The sequence below is a fragment of the Marmota flaviventris genome, chromosome 4 (genome assembly GCF_047511675.1).
Source record: "Marmota flaviventris isolate mMarFla1 chromosome 4, mMarFla1.hap1, whole genome shotgun sequence".
Classification (NCBI taxonomy): domain Eukaryota; kingdom Metazoa; phylum Chordata; class Mammalia; order Rodentia; family Sciuridae; genus Marmota; species Marmota flaviventris.
Genome location: NC_092501.1, coordinates 122,645,596 through 122,664,695, shown reverse-complemented (window position 1 = coordinate 122,664,695; position 19,100 = coordinate 122,645,596). Strand labels below are relative to the sequence as shown.

General features: G+C 34.4%; 1 protein-coding gene across 7 annotated transcripts in view; it reads right to left on the bottom strand.

Annotated features, from left to right (window-relative positions):
* Akap11 (A-kinase anchoring protein 11) overlaps positions 1–19,100 on the bottom strand; it is a 49,277-nt gene that overhangs the window by 20,298 nt on the left and 9,879 nt on the right. For 6 of the 7 annotated variants that reach the window (XM_027928929.2, XM_071611480.1, XM_071611481.1 and 3 more), the window contains 6 exons: positions 15,307–15,416; positions 10,506–10,622; positions 9,385–9,432; positions 7,911–8,045; positions 6,366–6,630; positions 1,305–5,796 (listed from right to left, as the gene is read on the bottom strand). In XM_027928929.2, coding sequence (XP_027784730.2) covers positions 1,305–5,796; positions 6,366–6,630; positions 7,911–8,045; positions 9,385–9,432; positions 10,506–10,622; positions 15,307–15,366 — 5,117 coding nt within the window. In that variant the 5' untranslated portion in view covers positions 15,367–15,416. Of the gene's footprint in view, positions 1–1,304; positions 5,797–6,365; positions 6,631–7,910; positions 8,046–9,384; positions 9,433–10,505; positions 10,623–15,306; positions 15,417–17,337; positions 17,426–19,100 lie in introns of those variants that run through there. The other variant, XM_071611479.1, reaches the window with a different exon arrangement.

Below are 19,100 nucleotides of genomic sequence, written 5' to 3'. Positions count from 1 at the left end.
TATTTTTAATATTAATTAACCACATATTATGTATTTATCATCTAACTAACAGGTTATCATGAACAAAGAAAATGTGGGTCTATGACAGAGGTTCACAAACTTTTGCTTTGAAGGGTCAAATGGTAAATACTTAGATGTTGTTGCCTATATGGTCTCTGGTGCAACTGCTCTACTTCCATTTTAGCAAAAATGTAGTCACCAAAAATATATAAATTAATGAGTATGGAGATATTCCAATAAACTTTATTAATGAAGACTGAAATTCAAATTTCATGTCACAAAATATTCTTTTGATTTTTGTCAAACCATTTTTTAAAATGTAAAAACTATTCTTAGCTTGTGGTCCACATAAAACTTAGCAGTAGGCCATAAGACAGCTACAGATTGTAGTCTACCAACCTCTGATCTAGGAGTCTGCCTAATTAAGGCAAACAGAGACCTAGCCTTATTGCCCAGAAACTTACAGCATCTTTCCTCCCAAGAGGATGCCACGGGACAACTGGATTCAAGAATCCTAGCCAAACAGCATCTCTATTTAAGGACAGCCAAGGAAACAGGCAGTCTTGGTCTTAAGTTGACAAAAGTTATTCAAAAAATCTGGTATACCATGTGACTCAACTAAGTTCCACCTCAATTCATTTTCTCTTTGCATTGGGGCTTGCAAATAATAATCCTGCAAACTAATACCATAGGTTAGTCCTTACATTTTCTGAGGAAGAAGGCTAAAAGTGAAAATGTTCATCAATCTGTTAGAATCACAGAGCAAAAGAGACAGCTACTAAAGGAAAGGACACAGTATGATCATCAGAACCCTTAAGGTTGTGAACTGATCAAGAGGGGCAGTGTCTCTGGTAGAAGTATTTAGAGGATATTGTTTTATTCCTCAAAACAGTTTGATTAAACCATGTTCTTCATAAGAAAATTTACCTTTATAAACCAGAAAAAGAAAATACTACACAAAAATCTAAGAGTAGTAAATTAATATGACAATAGTCTATATTTACTCTATAAAAGTCTCCAGCTATTTCTTTGACTCTACCTGCTTCATAGATTCATGAACTTGGACAAGGTGATTATCTTCTCTAACCCTCATCTTCCAGCCCTGTAAATGGACGATACCTTTCCTCAAAAGGGATCAAGAAACAAAATACATGAAAGTCGTATGTAGGATACAAAACCACACACAAATGCAATGGGAAAAATATTTCCTAATTTAGGATTAAAATAATCATACTTTCATGAACAGGATCTAAGACACACATGATCAAATTTAATTTTTTATTTCATCTTAAGAAAGGACTTACCTGCTGATGGCATGTCCAACATTCGTCATGGCTGACGTCATTATTTCTGTGGTAAGACTTTCAGCAAAGCTAATGCCATCTTGTCCAATGCCACTATCAGCTGCCAAACTGGTATTGCTCAGCTCTCTCTCTGCTTTTTCAATAGCTTCAGCAACTATCTTCTCAGCAAGCACTGTCTTTTTATCAAGATTAACATGAATTTGAGGGACATCAAGATGAAAAATTCTAGATTTTCGATAAACGTTGCTAAATTTTGTATCTGAAACTGGCTTATTTGTAGCATATGAACCCTGTTTGGAAAACTGCTGAGATGAATTTCCAGTACAATCATGGAGTTCTTTAAGGTCACAATATCTGCAAGCTTGATTTATAAGGGGTGACAACTTTTCTGCATAAGTGATCCTATCTGCTGACCTTGCGGTCTCAGACACTTGGAAAACTGTGGATCCTAGACTTAGCTCTAAAGTATCATCTACTACCTTTTTAGCATACTGTTCTATAGCTTGAACAATATTCTCTCCACATCCATATCCACTTAAGCTATCTGTACTATGGTAAAATCCATGATTTTGTGACGAAGGCTGAAGAGACTTAGGAAACTCTGGTTCAGTAAGATATTCAGTATCTTCAATACATCCAGATTTTTCAAAAAGGCAAGAATCTGTTAAGGATTTTGGCATGTCAATTGTAGGTGCTATCAGCTCTTTTTTAACATCTCTTGTTATGCTGTGAGCAAGAGAGGCCGAAAAACTACAGAGTTCAGAGTGCTCATTTCTACATGTATCCTGGGTCCTTTCACAACTTTGATTTTTACAAAGGTGACCTCCGTTTTTTTTTCTTTGTACTTTTTTATCTACTTCTTCATGGTACTCTTTATTTGAGAATATTAACAGTTCGTTGCTGGTTTTCCACTGTGAGCTTTGCAGAGGGAACATTTTTGAGTTGTACTTCATTTTAGCTGTCTTGGCTGCTTCACGTAATCCTGACTTAACAGATCGATAAGCAAGCCTGTTGGCATACTGATCCATTATTAACTCACCATTCCCACCTTCCTGTTTCAGTATTTGAATAACATGACCTGCATATTCATCTGTCACACTTTCACAGCTGGGATACTTATATGTCAGACCTGGCATACAATAAGTTGGTGGTAATGAAAGAATAAATGAATCTGCTTCTCTTGGGTGTGCTAAAACGTCAGTTTCCAACTTCTCTTCCAATTTATAATCTTGGTCTCCATCAATATGACAACTATTCTTCTTCTGCCTGAAAAATACACAACTTCTAACTTTTGCTATTTTCTCAGCTTCTGCAATGACCTCTGCTGCCATATCACCTGCAAAATTGCAGGTCTGTAAATCTGCATCTGAATGACTTAAAAGAGTAGGTGATATAATCTGTTGACTCTGTAAATTTAAGCAAGGACTTTGACCCTCAGGTTCTTGAGTTATTTTATGATCCAAATGAGAGGCTGCCATTTCAGTTGCAAGAGAAATGATGTGGGTAGCTAATGCTTCTGCAAACTGGACTTTCTTCCCTGAGTGCTCTGACTTCACATCCGTTTCTGGATGCTCTTCACCTTCACTACTTTCAACTTCTTCTGAAAGAGATCGCATGAGTTTCAACATGAACTCTTCTTTTTCTATAGTATTTTGTTCACTTTCAGACAAACTACAAACAGATGAGTTGTGAGGTGTAGAAGGTGGTGTAGCCGGTGCAAATTCTTTGGCTAATTCCCCCTTGAGCTTTTTGGTTAACTTCTTGATATCCCACTCAGAACTAGCTTGAGATGGTACCAGAGGAGTTGATGGAGGAGTATCAGGTGTTACATTTCTGTCTCTGATTTTCTGTTTATCTTCAACATGCAAACCATCTGCACAGGTAAGGACTGTAGAAGAGAAACTTTGTGAGTTGTGAAAAGGGCTTTCCTGTCCAAAAGAAAAGGCTTCAAGTGCTGTATTATTCGAATTATGCTTTTTTATTGGTTTATCCCTGGCAGGTTCCTTCATATCAGGTTTTTGACTTGCCATTATTGTACAAGGTGGTAGAGCTGCTGAAGAAAATCCATGAGCCACAGATTCTTTATATTCTGGAACACAATCCTTTCCAACTGAAACTGAACAGTGAGATAAGTGATCTTGAGTCTCAAGACATTTGGGGAACTTTTCTAAGGTTAACTTTGATTCTTCTTCTGGAACAATCAAGCCTTCCTTATGTACTACATTTTTATCTACATTTGGGATCATTGATTTGCTTTTATCTATGGAATGTTTAATAATAGATTTAGACAACTGTTCAGCAAACACATCCTTATTGTTAACTTCACTCTGTTGGGTTGCTTGATCACAGTGGGAAAAAGGAGAGATTTTTCCCTTCATTGTTTCAGTTAAATAATCTGTGTGTTCATCAATTGCTTTTGTAACATCAAATGATGTCACTGACTCTAAAGTTTCATTTACTATTGTATGCACCATTGCTGCAGAGAAGTTGCGAATAATCACAGGATCAGTTGTTAATTTTGAGGAACTTTGCATTTCAACATCATGAGTTGGTTTACAATCATTTTGGTCACCCGGATTGTGTTCTGAAGGTAAACAAATATTTCTGAGGCAAGCTACTTCTTCTTTGTGTTTTGTAGCAACATGTGCTTGCATAGAATCACCATTTAAATTACTTTCACCAGATGACAGTTGAGACTTTGCCTGATATAAAGTAGAGGAAATATGATATGGGAGAAGGGCACTTCCTGCCAAGGGCACTGGTATGGAAGTGACAATTCCTGAAGTACAAAACAAGGCCTGCTGCACTGTATACGCCTTTTTATATTCCTGCACTGGTTTTGTCACCATAATTGCTTGATTGTTAAAAGATGGGGAAAATGTGAAGGTCTGTGTTGATGGTACTACACTTTCTGCACTCACATACTTGATGTTATCTGTAGATAAACTAACTGCTGCCTTTGTTGTGAAAGGCACATCAACTTGTGATAGCTCAATGAATGCTTCCTGTATTACAGATTCAGACAAGTCTTTTGCATATGACTTCACTATTTTGTTTTCAAAGTCAAATGACTGACACTGTGGAGATGTAGGTGTTGGAGAATATGAAAACTGACACACTTCCATGATGCCTTCAAAAACAAGCTCTTCAGCAAGATCTGCAGCAAACCTAGCAACTGTGTTTGTAAATATCTGCTTCTTTACATACTGTAAATCTTTTAAGGCATTTGATAAGGCTTCATTCACCAAAAAACTGGCCAGGCCACTAATGGCACGTTCTTTCAGCGAAAATGCACGCTGCCTTCTCAGTTCATTAAATGCCATCTGAAAAACAGATGATGTCAATTTGATGGCTAAATGGCACAAGACATTGGTACATGAAGAGACTCCTTTCTGTAAGTCTTTAAATGCACTGCCAAAACTTTTTTCCACCAGATCTGATGCAAATCTCTGAATGCTATCTTTAATCACTGAAGATTTATTTTTAGGTTTATCTTCATGATCAAGGCTTCCATGCTTAAAAGGCACAGTTTTACTTTCTCCTCTTTCAGTACTATTAACGTGTGACATTGAATCAGAATGTTGGGCATGAAGAACTGAGCCTAGTACTTCACATGAAATGTTATCTGCATAATCTTCATAGGTGTAATAAATAGAATCATGATTTTCATGAATCCTATCTCCACCACTATCTGTTTGACAAAAACATTCAGCAGGAGTACAGCTTCCAAGAGGACTAAAAGCGGAGGATCGAATAGGGCTAAACAAACCACTATCTTCCCCTGATGCCTTGACAGGGCGAGGAGAATCTGGAGTATCACACAGGTTACCATATGGAGATTCTGGTTTACGAGGAGTTGGTTTCCTAACGTTAGCTGGAAGATCTGGACAATCAAACTTGAATTTCTGAGGATTCATACAAGACTTTTCATGTTTATGTCCTTTCTTCTGAGATGACTTCCCTATGACAGGATCTTTTATAAATACACAAGAAGTCTCTGAAGTTTGTTCTAGTTCATCAAACTGATCAAAACTATCAAAAAATTCACTTACTTCTGAGTCTGAATCCTCTACATCATCTTTCATCACAGGAATTTTAGGCAGCTCAAGTTTTGCTTTTAAACTTTTTTGATATCCCTCTTCATCCAAGAAAATAACAGGACTTGGACTTGAGCATTCAGATTCAGATGAATAGGCAGGAGAAGAAGAAGAAAAAAACGTTTTCTGGGTATCACTACCTTTGTCTGAAGCATTAGATGACCTATAGAAACTTCTTTGGATCCAAGGCTCTGAAATTGATGTTGTGACTGAAGTTTTCACAGAAGGTGGTTCTTTCTGTCCCAGAACATTTATTAAAGAAGATGAGGGTTTAGCCAATGACTTCTGCTGTCCAGAGCTAACCATAATCTTTAAATCACGGGGTTCTAAGTGATGACCAGAAAGAGTCTGAGAAGCAGCATCACACTGGCTCCTCAGTGTAGTAATGTTTATTCCTACAGGTAAAGAATAAAATGATTAAGTTATTCTAGAACAGAACTCTTTAAACATTTAAATCAATGGAATAAATTGGCATTAAACATGAAATGTTTATTTGCAATGTAAGTGTTCTGTATACTATGTTGTTAAACAGAACGATTCATCTCAAGTAACACATGAAAGCAAATATGCCTTTTACTAAAATAATTTCATTTTATCCTAAGGGGATACCTATTCTTAGCATACTATCATGCATGTTAGAAACATTACTACAGTGACTCTGCCAGCTAACTCTTCTACCATTTGAATATCGCCATGTTCCAGACACTGGGTATTGAGGTAAATAGGGTGTGAACAATATTACCTTAAAAAGAACAGAAATCGTAAAAGTAAAAACCAGGTAAGAAGGAACCTAAAAATCTCAGGGAAATTAATTCTTCTGCAACTAAAAAGAAGTTAGTATGCTTAAACTGGATCAAATTTCAACATAAATTTCAACCAAACAAGTGTGCCTTAAAACTTCCAAAACTGAACTTTTGATTCCAATCTACTACTAGGAAAAAATGTTCAGTAAAAAAAAACAAACCATCATTATATAGCTTTGAAGTCTCTTCTTCTTCTAACTGCTCAAAAGCAGTGACAAAGTCATCCTCTATGGAAGACACGGACTGGTTAGTATCATCATCATCTTCATTAGTGGTCTCAAGTTGGCGCTTCTGATGCAAGTATGTGTCCAGGGTGTATCGTATACCAGTAGCATATTTACTTAGGAGACTAAAGATAAAATCGATTCTGAGTCTTGGTAATGTAGGTGACACTCTCATGACACAAAGCATTCCAGAATGATGACTCTTGGGAAAGATCAAAAGTGATTTTTTAAAAATTTAATTTTAAACACAAAACATTACCTGGAAGTATAGCCTAGAAATAATACAATCTCAGAAAACAAACAATAACAAAAACCCAAGAAATGTATGACTGACTCCCTGGACAACGTTTAATTCTTTTGTCTCTTCTTTATAATCTCATTTACTAATCTCTTTTTCTACCATCTTCCTCTATCTATGTATTCAAATTCTACCCAGTCTATTTCCATAAATGTTATAAGACCTACCATCTGTCCACTCACCTGTCTCACCAGTTTATACTGTAAACTGCTTGAGGGCAGCAGCCAGTTTCTATTTTACTTTTTATCCCATTTTCTCATAGATGGCAGAATAATGCTACTTTCCCTATCACAGTTAAAAAACTGTACCCTCCTTTTACTTAAATTTCTCTAGTATTAAAACTTAAGACAATGTTTACAGTCAAGATTAAAAGTCCCAAACTTTCCTTCATATATTATCTTTAAAAATGCAAATACTGACAAATGATTTATTATAAAAAGTAGAAACCAAATAGAATAGCTAATATCCTTATATTCTAGCAAATAAAGAATATAATTAAGGAAATGAGGCAAACAGTTCTATCCTTTATCAGTAGATCTCATAAAGAACTCAGCAGTATTTTATACCTAGAATACGCAATCCAAATTTTAAACTTACTGGTTCAATTTTAAATGTTTTACCTCCTAAAATGCAAATCATTTTTCCTTGATGCATTATCAACAAAACCATTATTTAGCAATGAATTAAGGTTAAGTATTATGAAATTAACCACCTGGCTTAGTGGTATAATTTTTTTGTTTATAATAAAAAAATATATAGGATCATGTGTACACTTTACAAGGATAATTGTGAACTAAAAAATGAGCTGAAGTACATTCACTATAACATATAGCACGATGTTTATATAAATTTGGAATTGGCCATAAAAAAAATCATGCTATGGTTTATATAAAGGAAGAAACTATAGAAATCCATAAGGAATGAATTTCCATTAAAAAATTTGTACTTGCATATCACTATGAAACTTCACAGATATAAAATCTAATTTATAAGCTACAACCAAAATTACTGTTTCGGGGACAATAATGTTTCATGAGTTCAATTTCTTACAAATTCTATTTCCTTGAGATAGCAAAAACAAAACAACAACAACAAAATCATCCAATAAAAGTTTTATACTCTTGATCAAATGTAGTAAAATTTGCCCTGAAAAAAAATAATTAGAAATGATCTATAAAAGTTACCTGATTTAAAAGACCACTGCTTATATCTGATGATTTATTTATATCCTTCATACAAATAATTTCATTTTCATTTAGACTGCAGAAGTGAAGTGAATTCAGAAGATCTGGAAGTTCCAAAGAAACTGCAGCTAAATCCTAATTTAAAATAATAACAATATATTAACTGAAAGAATAACACTTTTATAGTTCCTAAAATGTGATCTCCATCCCAAAATAGTAAGGTCTATTGGTTATAAGATTTACATACACAATTTATATCCACAGACAATTTTTTAAACTAAAAAATAAAATATGAAATTATTTAATAATGGCTATTCCTGCAGCTTTCCAAACATATAGCTATCGAGCTATAAAACACATTTTAACATGGTACCTCACACATCCATGACAATTAGGCATTTAATTGTTTTTAGCAAATTTTAATCTATTGTCCTCAGATTTAAATCTAGCATTTTTCATACAGCATTCTTGGCTATCAAATGTACTTCTCTTCAGAACTTAAGTTTTAACTTTATAAAACACAAGTTCATTTTTCTGTCTCTCCTCTTGAAGGTATTATATTAGCTTTGTTTTTTCCTTCACTTTTTTACATAAATATTTTACCTAGCTAAGAATTATTAAAGTCTTTGACCTTTAAAGAGCACTTTGCTTTGCAAACATAGCTTTATCAGTAACTCTCAAAGACAAGCATTAGAAAAATACTTTGGAACTTTTCTCTTTCTAGGCATATGTTGTCAGAAATAAGTCCTCTCTGTTGCTTCTATCCAAACAATTTTCTTCCAGCTAAGGCAATAAGACATACAACAGAGTTTTTATTCTTAATCACCTGATATGTAGTATTCTAAAAGAATTGAATAATGTTATTTCTTTCTCTAGTAGGAGATACTTTAGCATCACAAGCAAGCACAAATTTTCAAACTGCAGGAAAAAAATAGTATATCTGCAGTAGCTTCAACCACGTTTTATGTAGCTATGAAGCCTTTCTTTGTTGATTTTAATATCCCCTACCAGTCCTTTTATATTTGCCTAAATCAAACAAGCTCAAATTTTTGCATTGGTTAACTGTGACTTTTTATAAGTTTTACATTTTACATTTAACTAATTCAACTAAAAATACAAGAACTTTACTGTTGAAGTCAAATTATGAAAAGCAAAGAAAGAAGTGTCACATGCTATATAACACAAAGAATGAAGAAAAGGTCATCCTATAGTTTGCATTCTTTGAAGATAAATGCCTTCAGTAGTCAAACCTAACGTTGATTTCTAGACCAAGAATTATCAGTAAAAATGTTAAATGTAAAAATGCCCAAAGCACACTAAAAAACTGACCTCAAAATATCACCTTTTAACTTTAAAAAGGAATGATATCAGAACTTAGTGTATATATTGGGCATTATGGTCAATGTTTTGTGGTCTCAAAATTTATTCCAAACAATCTCTCACAGTCCTTTCCAATTCTTTAAGTTGACCATACCTGTATATGCGCAGCATCTGTTTCTTCATTAAATCCCAGAAATGTGACCTTTATAAAAGAATAAGAAATAAAATGGAAAAAAATCCATTAATTTGAGTTTTTAAGTCTTGTCTCAGATTGTTGACAGAAATATAGACAGAAAAAAAAGCATAGTAAGGCATTAAAATGCTGACTTCCTTGAACAGAGTAATTTTTCAAGGATGATCCAAAAGGTTTTCCCCTAAAGATTTGGCTCCATACTGCAGTTCGTGAACTTCATAAAACACTTCCCTCAAACATATTTCAAATACTCACTTCTTCCCAATCCTCCTGCCACTCTTCACCTGTACTATTATATTCCTCTCCCATCTGATTCCCGCTGTCACACAACATATCCTATCAAAACTCTTCCATGCTTTCAAGGGGAAAATCCTAACCAGGGTTAGTTTATACCTTTAGCTTTCCCTCATTTTTATTCAAACACATGGTCCCCTTATCTGGGTCGGGAACTACCCAGTACATCCTTCCCTAAAGTTCTCAAAATTGTGTACGCTTGATCTGGATCTCTCTCCCTCTCTTGGATATTTACATGCCTAGCTCCTCCTCATTCTTCAAGTTTCAATTAAATGTGATCTTCTCAGAGAGGCTTTCCCTGAGTAGACCTCCAAGATTGCTTCCTCTAGTACTATGCATGATACCATCATTTATTATTTCTTTTAATGCCCTTATACAGAGATTATTCTGTAGAAGTTTAAATAAATTAAATTTCTAAGAAATGTCTAATGGCATGAGAAAATGCCACATTATGTTACAGAAAAAAATATATTTGGTACACAATTTTAAACTAATTTTTAAAAATATATGCATGAAAAATAATACTGGAAGGCAACACCAATGATTAAAGATAGCAGGAATCACTGAACACACTATTGAATGTCCAATGAGTGGTTAATAATATCTATAAATTTAATTACATGTGCTCACTATGATACATTAAGACAATTATGTTAGCCAGTATTTAAAACAGGAACTTTTAATACATGAAATAATATGTAGAGATTTTAAAAATAGGTCATACAGTTCTACAAAGATGATGGAAATACATTGAAGTTTATTAAGGTTTAGAAAGTAGTAGGTCAAACCTCAGTTAAATTGGCATGTTCATTCTGCTTTAAACAGTCCTCTCCTGAAATACTGCATAGTTCCTTCTCACTCTGTAATAAAGATTTTACAGACTGGAACACATCATCACTGAAGCTCTAAAGAGAGAAAAAGACATTCTTATTTAGTTCTACAACAAGGCAAGACATTCTGCAGATATTTTAATTTCAAATGGAGAGACTTCATGATCCAATTAACATTCACTTGGCACCTTTATTGTCTGCAAAACTTAATTCAGCTTAGAAGAAAAGTTCCATTCAGGTGATAAGGCTTAATAAGTCTTCCATGTGTCCAAAACACACTCAGCACACCAGAGCCTCTGCATTCAGATCACTGGCAGACTACAAAGGCCCTCACACCCCAGCTTTTATTACCTTATGCTAAAACTAACAGATTGCATATCTGATTTCCAAGTCACTGACAGAACAGATACAACAATTTCTATAATGAGCGAGACAATGTGGGAGTTATAATAAAGAACACTAACAACAGTGACTATTCCCTTAACATAGAGACAAAGAAAAAAGAGTTATTCCAAATATGGTCTTTCAGGCATCATCATACAACTGTATGAAGAAAATGAGGGAGCAGATTCCAGATTTAGGGGAGGGGATTGTCATAAGTACAAAAGGAGGAAATACTTACATAGAGAAAATGTGTATTATAATTGGCTATAAAGAAAACATTAATTTTTTTCTACCTTATTCCCCTTCTGATTTTGATCTGTTCTTCAATCAGAAATGTCCTTACTCCTCAGTCTTCCCCTATAGAAATCCTACTCATGCCAAGACCTGAAGATTTTTCTTAATCCCTTAATTATAACAAAATCCTCTCAAAGTTCCTGACACATTGTTTGCAACATTTAATCTAAAAGAAACTTTCTTAAACATTTATCCTAAATCACATAATATTATAATTACTACACTCACATATATTTGTCTTTCCTATGTATTAAATCAAATTATGGAGTCAGACTGTATTTCATTCACTTTGTTTACCCAGATTTCAAAACCTTACATATCAATATGAACCTGCAACTCCTTAAATATATGTACCACCTTTTTCCACTAAAGAGTCTTAGAAACACTGACTCTCAGTGGCAATGAGCATACCCAGTACCCAGATTTTGGTTTCTTAATCACCAACAAAAAGACCACAGTTCCTCAGAAAAATGGCCAGTTCTAGATCAGAGGTAAAGAAAGCACAATGTGAGCCTGGAACATCTAACTATGCCAGAAAATGCATGGAAGTACTCCAAGACTTAATTGGATCTTTCAAAAAAAAAAAAAACAGAAACCAGCTTGAAGGAATTCCTATTATCCAAATTTGGGCAGAGTCATAAAAAATAAAAATGGCTGGGCATGGTGGTGCAAGCCTATAATCCCAGCAACTTGGGAGATTGAGGCAAGTTTGAGGCCAACCTCATCAAGTTAGCAAGGCTCTAAGCAACTTGGCCCTGCCTCAAAATAAAAAATTTAAAAAGGGCTTGGGATATATAGAGCACCTCTGGGTTCAATCCCCAGGACACCCCTCAAAAACAAAAAGGTAATGGATTATAACTGCTAATAATAACTTCTTCACCTATGAAAACCAACTGACATACATGGACAGAATGACTAAATTAGAAAATCCCATACTAGGCACTGTGGCACACACCTGTAATCCAAGCAGCTTGGGAGGCTGGGGTAGAAGGATCAGGAGTTTAAAGCCAGTCTCAGAAACTTAGCGAGGCCCTAAACTACTCACTGAGATCCTGTTTCTAGATAAAATATCTTTAAAAGGGTTGGAGATGTGACTCAGTGGTTAAGTGCCCCTGGGTTCAATCTCCAGTACCAAAAAAAAATTTTTTAAAGAAAATTCCAAGCCTGGGGACATAGGTCAGTTGGTAGAGTGCTGGCCTCGCATACACAAGGCACCTGTGGAACACCTAGCACCACAAAAAAATAAAGAAAGAAAAGAAAATTCCATTTGTAATCCTACCATAATTATTGTTTTAGGAAAAGAATCATCAAAGTACTCTAAATCGACTAGGCTAAAAGCTATTGGGAGCTGGGCATGGTAGCACATGCCAGTAATCCCAGAACTCCAGAGGCTGAGGCAGGAGGATTTCCAGTTCAAGGCCAACCCCAGCAACTGAGTGAGTCCCTAAACAACTTAGCAAGACACTGTCTCAAAATAAAAAATTTAAAAAAGGGCTAGAGTTCGTCTATTCCTCCCATGCTCCCACTTCCTATCCAACTGTGAATCAGCCTCCTTATCAAAGAAAACATTCAGCATTTGGTTTTTTAGGATTGGCTAACTTCACTTAGCATTATCTTCTCTTAACTCCAGGAAAGGAGGTGGCAAGGGGTTATTAATGATGGTGGAATGTGATGATCACTGTTATCCAAAGTACAGATATGAAGACACGAATTGGTGTGAATATACTATGTATACAACCAGAGATATGAAAAATTGTTGTCTATATTTGTGAGATATATATATATATATATAAAGGAGGGGCTAGAGACTTAGCTCAGTGGCAAAGCACTCCTGGGCTCAAGCCCCAGTACTAAAAAAAGTTATTGAGAAACAAGATACTCATACTATCTCAAACTATCACCCTACAGGTTATTTATTAATCTCATAAATACAAAGATACTATGTGCATTCATACTGGAGATATCTGGTGTCTACATATCTTGACTATGGAATCAGGTCTAGCATCAAATAATATCAAACAAACTCTATCAAACTTGATCTGATAGAATGAATGCAACATTAAGTTTTAAGGTACAGGGAAAAACAAATGAATCCAAATTTACTCAAGATTTTCTATCATAAGTAAAAAAATCTAAACCACTGAAATGGTCTAGAATGGGGGAGATCAAATACACAAAACAATTAAATACAGTGTTTGAACTTTAACTGGACCCCAGATGAGAAACAAGCAAAAAGTCAGAAGAACATCTGAGATAAGTGGAGAAATCTATGTAGGGACTATTCATTAGATGACGTTACTAAATTAATAATTTTCTTAAGAGTGTTGACATGAAAATAATGTCTGTAGAGATACTCTCATATAATTGCAAAAGTGAAGAAAGGTTGTGTACAGGCATATGTCTGCACAGGTGTGTATACTGAGAAGAGACTGGGTACTGCAAAATATTAATAGAGGATGATCTAAATAAGGAATATATGAAGTGTTTACTATACTGAGGTGTTTTCCCCTAACCTGAAAATATTCAATATTTAAACAATTTTGTTTTCATTAAAGAATGGAGGTTTTCATACTAATTTACAATCACAAAATCAAGAAAGGAAAAAATATGTAATAAGTAATCTGACCTTGAACTATCAATATAAATTTGTGTGACTGCAAAACAAAGGGCAATCCTAGTATCCAGATCTTGGTTTCTAAAGACTTTTCAGGGTTCTTTGAAAAATAGTCAATTTGAGGTCTGAGGAAAGGTGAGACTGTGTCACACAACCAAAAAGATACAACCAGAAAGTAAGGAAGCTGTCAAAAAATTAAGAACCTGAGAAAAAAAGGACACAGGCACCAGGTCTGGTTAGCTCCCAGGTATCAATCTGGGGACAGTTTGAGCACTTCAAATAAATAAATGAAACAAAAGATTGTAAAATACAGAATTATAAAAATTTATACATCCAGAGCAATACAAATAAATAAGAAAAAAATCCAAAGCAAAAATTCCAAAGCAATATAAATAGACAAATGAATGAGTGAGGGGAAATAAATTCACTTGCCACCACTGGAGGTGATAATTACATCAAGTCATTAATCTAAACATTATTAGTAGGAACTAAAGGACATTTACCCTTCCCTTACCCACCTTAGATAAACTATCTTCTCCCTTATGAGTGTTATCAAAAGAGAGAACAGAGTTGCCATAAAGAGAGAAGGAAAGCAAGAAAAACATTCTAGTGAAAGTCAAAGACTGTCTCACAGGTATGGACTGGTCAACAGTGTCATATAATACAGAAGGGTGGAGAAAGTAGTATGTCAGGTCTAACAGGTAAGGACTGGTCACCAATGTCATACAGTTCTAACAAACAAGCATGTGCCATCCTCCAGTCTCCATTTCTCTCTTCTTCCTTTAATTAATGCCCCAGCGTTTTAGCAAAGATAAAATATAAAGACACAGAAGATTAACCAAAGAGTTACAAAAGGAAGTAAAGAAGTTTTTCCTCAGACTACAAAGAAGAAAGGATCAAGGATCACATTTCATTTGGTCCCTACTAATTATCCTACATCTAGCAAAGGGGCTGACATATAATAAGTTATCAAATTCTTATTTGCTGAATGAATGAAGGAATGAATGAATGGTAACATTTTGTATCATCATCAGAGAAAAGTCAGAAGTACATAAGAAAGTTGATATCTGATACTCTATACAGAAGAGTATACCAAAGTTGGAAAACATCTGTTGAGAAGAAATGGAGAGGAGGTTTGTGATTTAAGAAAATAATCATGATCATGATTTTATAGCATTAATTCCATACATGACAATTTTTATATTATTTTAATGTTACTAATTTAAATAAGATTCAACTAAAAACCAAATCATAGCTTTAAAATGATCAATACTTTCATTAAGGGCTGGAGATATGGCTCAAGTGGTAGCGCACTCGCCTAGCATGCGTGAGGCACTGGGTTCGATCAATTCTCAGCACTACATAAAAATAAAGATAATTGTGTCCACCTAAAACTAAAAAATAAATATTAAAAAAAAAACTTTCATTAAAACTTTCATGAAAAGGAACCTAATATAATGAACTTACCTTTCTGACAGATGCTCTTGTCTTCATATGACTGTTTCTGAAAGACTGGAAAGTCGCCATACCTATATGACTATTATACGTAATTACTGAAGAGTAAATCTATTGAACACCTAAACAAAACATCAAAAGAAAACTTATTTATTGATCTTAGTAATGCAGGCAAACATTTTGTGCTAAAATAATTTCTTTAAATTCAGTCATTTAAAGAAAAATAAAAACAAAAATATTGAGCCCTAAAAATGTATTCAGCAATCCAACATATATATTTGACAAATAAGTGATATATGAAATTATTACAAAAAACTCCTATTTTTCAACTGTAAAATTATAGTATAGTTTACCCTTTTCTGATCCATTATCACTGTCCTTTTGAACTGAAAAGTCACAATAAGAATTATTTTTAAAACCTTTCAAATCTTAAATAGCATCATAAAAAGAATCCCAGCTTCCCTGCCTCCTAAAAGTCAACCTCATTTCTACATCAACAGTGAATGTTGCAGACATTCTTATCTCAGGCAAAATAAGAACATGAAATCTGTTCATATAAAATCAAAAAGATAAAAACAATTTAAGACCATACCAATGACTAGAGTGCAGGAACCATCCAAGTTAAATGAGTAATAGTACTTTACACACACACACACACACCTCTAGGAGAAACTATCTTAAGTTTTGGGGGGAGGAGGGTAGCTGGGATTGAACTCAGGGGCACTTGACCACTGAGCCACATCCCAGACCTATTTTCTTTGTATTTATTTAGAGACAGGGTCTCACTGAGTTGCTTAGTGCCTTGCTTTTGCTGAGGCTGGCTTTGAACTTTCGATCCTCATGTCTCAGCCATCCAAACCGCTGGGATTATAGGCATGCACCAGCACACCCAGCCTAACTCTTAACTTTTAAGATGCTTTATTAAAAACCTTTCAAAATTTAAATCAACTTTGGCCATTAATCATTCAGTATCTACATTTGACTGTAGGACCTTGTCCATCCATTAAGATCTACTCATGTTACACACAAAAGATATAATGGAGATGAGAGAGTTCAAAGCCTTCCAGAGAAAAAGTTTTATTATAATAAAGAGTAGGAGTAGGGAGCTGGAGCTGGAGCTCAGTGATAGAGTGCCTGCCTCGCATGTGTGAGGCACTGGGTTCGATCCTCAGCACCACATAAAAATAAATAAAGATTGGGTCCACTTACAACTAAAAAAAAATTAAAAAAAAAAAGAGTAGGCATGCAAATTCTGAATAACCAGAAAATCTGAATCAATAAAGATTTAATAAACCTTAAAATCTTAGTTTCAAGTACCAAACTGATCTTATCAAGGATTGCCCAACTGAGGTTTTCAAGACATTTGGTTAATACAGATTTATATTATGAAGAGATATATACTTATATACTTACTGGATAAGTTTACTATGAGAATCAAATGGAAAATAATTTAAGGGAAGCACTTGCAAAATATAAAATACAGGCAAAAGATAAATTAAAATATTTACCTATGAACCAGAATGATCAAGACCAAAATTATCAAAACTGAATTTAAAGGTTTATCTGAACAAAACAAGAAGATAATCTTTTCATTTGTCTCAGGTCAACTTATTATTCTTTCTTCCCACAGTGTTCTCTTCAACTACCAGAAACCTCTAGTGGCAATGGAAATGCCACAGAATTTCATATAAAAAATAAACTACAAGCCTGATGCGGTGCTGCTTGCCTGTAATCCCAGCAGCTAGGAAGGCTGAGGCAGGAAGATCTCAAGTTCAAAGCCAGTATCAGCAACAGTGAGGGGCTAACCAACTCAGTGAGACCCTGTCTCTAATTAGAATACAAAATAGGGCTGGGATGTGGCTCAGTGGTTGAGTACCCCTGAGTTCAATCCCCGGTACCCACCTCTAAAAAAAAAATAAACTATAGAGGCCAACACAAAAATTCCAGAAAAGAAGAAACACTCAAAGCCTGCTCCTGAAGAAAGTGTCACCAACCTTCTAGAAGGCGATTTTATAATAACGTCAAAACTGAAAAAATTCCTACCCTTTGGTCCAGCAATTGTTCTGGGAATTCGTCAAGGCAAATAATAATCCTGGAGCATGTAAGGCTCTAAATTAGAGTTCATAACAAATTAAATGCTTGCTGAGAGGTTTATGTTAACATCTCATTGTACACTCCTGTTTTACAAGGAGAAAAACTAAGTAAGACAAGAGGAAATTAAACAATCCACCCAGGCCCATACAAAAAATGGCAGAGCTAACATTCAAATTCAAATTTTCAAAATCCAGCTCTTAGCCATCCTCTATAGTGCATAAAGGTTTGAGAAGCTATTCATCAAACTTTATAACAGAAATAAGAAGCAATCTAGACACCAGAAACAGAAGAGGTGTTAAATAACCTTAGGTTTATTCCCACAGTGAGGTAATGGCAGCCATTAAAAAAAACACTAAAAAAGTAATAATAATAAATAATAAATAAACAAACAATACTGAAGGATAGAGGTAAAGCACAGGTAACATCTTTACTTTCTGAGTTGAGTCCTAACCTTGCCTGAAAGAGGAGTCCAGAAAAGAGATGGAAATCAGTTATTACCTCTGCAGCTGTTGACTAAAGTCAACTGAACAAAGATAAACACTACCTCACAGGAAACTTTACCATAAAAATGACTTGCTATCTAGATGAAATGCCCACCCTAAATTGTGTCATGCCCCTGAGGCAGAAGACACACTTGTAAATGTCCTCAGTTGGAGTGTCTTAAGTGCTGAAACAACATCCTGGATTGGACAAGGCTAGCAATCCCAGTCCACTTTACCCATAATATTCCTGAATGGCAGGCCCAGACAGAATACTCTTATTCAAGGTCAAGAAATAAAGCAAACATGATCCAATAATTGGACCTATGAAGAAACATTTAAAAACAAACGAACACATTAATAAAAATCCAGAAAAATATAATTATGCCACCCCCCCAAATTCATATTATCCAATAATACCTCAGAAGATATATCACTGTTTAAAATTAATAAAAATGAAGCTAAGTTTAATTCCACATTTATACTATGCTTCACTCATGGAAGAAACACAATTTACTCCACTATTTACCCTACTCCATTACTTCAACCTAAGGTAAAATGTTGTCTCACAAAGAAAAATCCACTAGAAAGTATCTGCACAACATAAAAGCGAATCCAATATGAAATGACATAACATATTTCTAGTAAAGCAAAGAAAAAAAACCAATCTTTGGAAATGATACATAGATAAATGGAGAAGAGAAAAACAGCCAGAGCAAGATTTCATCAACGTCTTATAAATTAAGAATCTAGTTTTAAACATTGTACAAGAGGAACAAAAAACACAGTATTTTCCCCTGAAATACCCTTGTACTACAATAAACTTTTTGCTTAATTCTCATTTTATACCCTATTCTGGGTGAATAAATAAGAATTATATATGGGAAATAACTGTGTTAGCTATAACAAAATAAAAAATAAAAACCAATCTAGATTGGAAAAAAAAAAAGCAGATCAGAGTCAAGAAAGTACAAAAAGCTGAAATGTGAGCTGACAGAGCTCAGGAAAGATTTAGAAAATAAAAATATTATCATTAAGCAGCTGAAATCCCCCTAGAAGCAAAAAAAAAAAATATATTAAGGAAAAAAACTTAATACATTTAATATAGAAAATATTTAATAGATATAAGAAAAATTGCTGAATGTAAAAGGAAACAAAGTAATTAGAGAAACAATTATAAACAATAGAGAACAGAGACATAAGGCACTATGAATAAGCATAGTTCTTTTATCC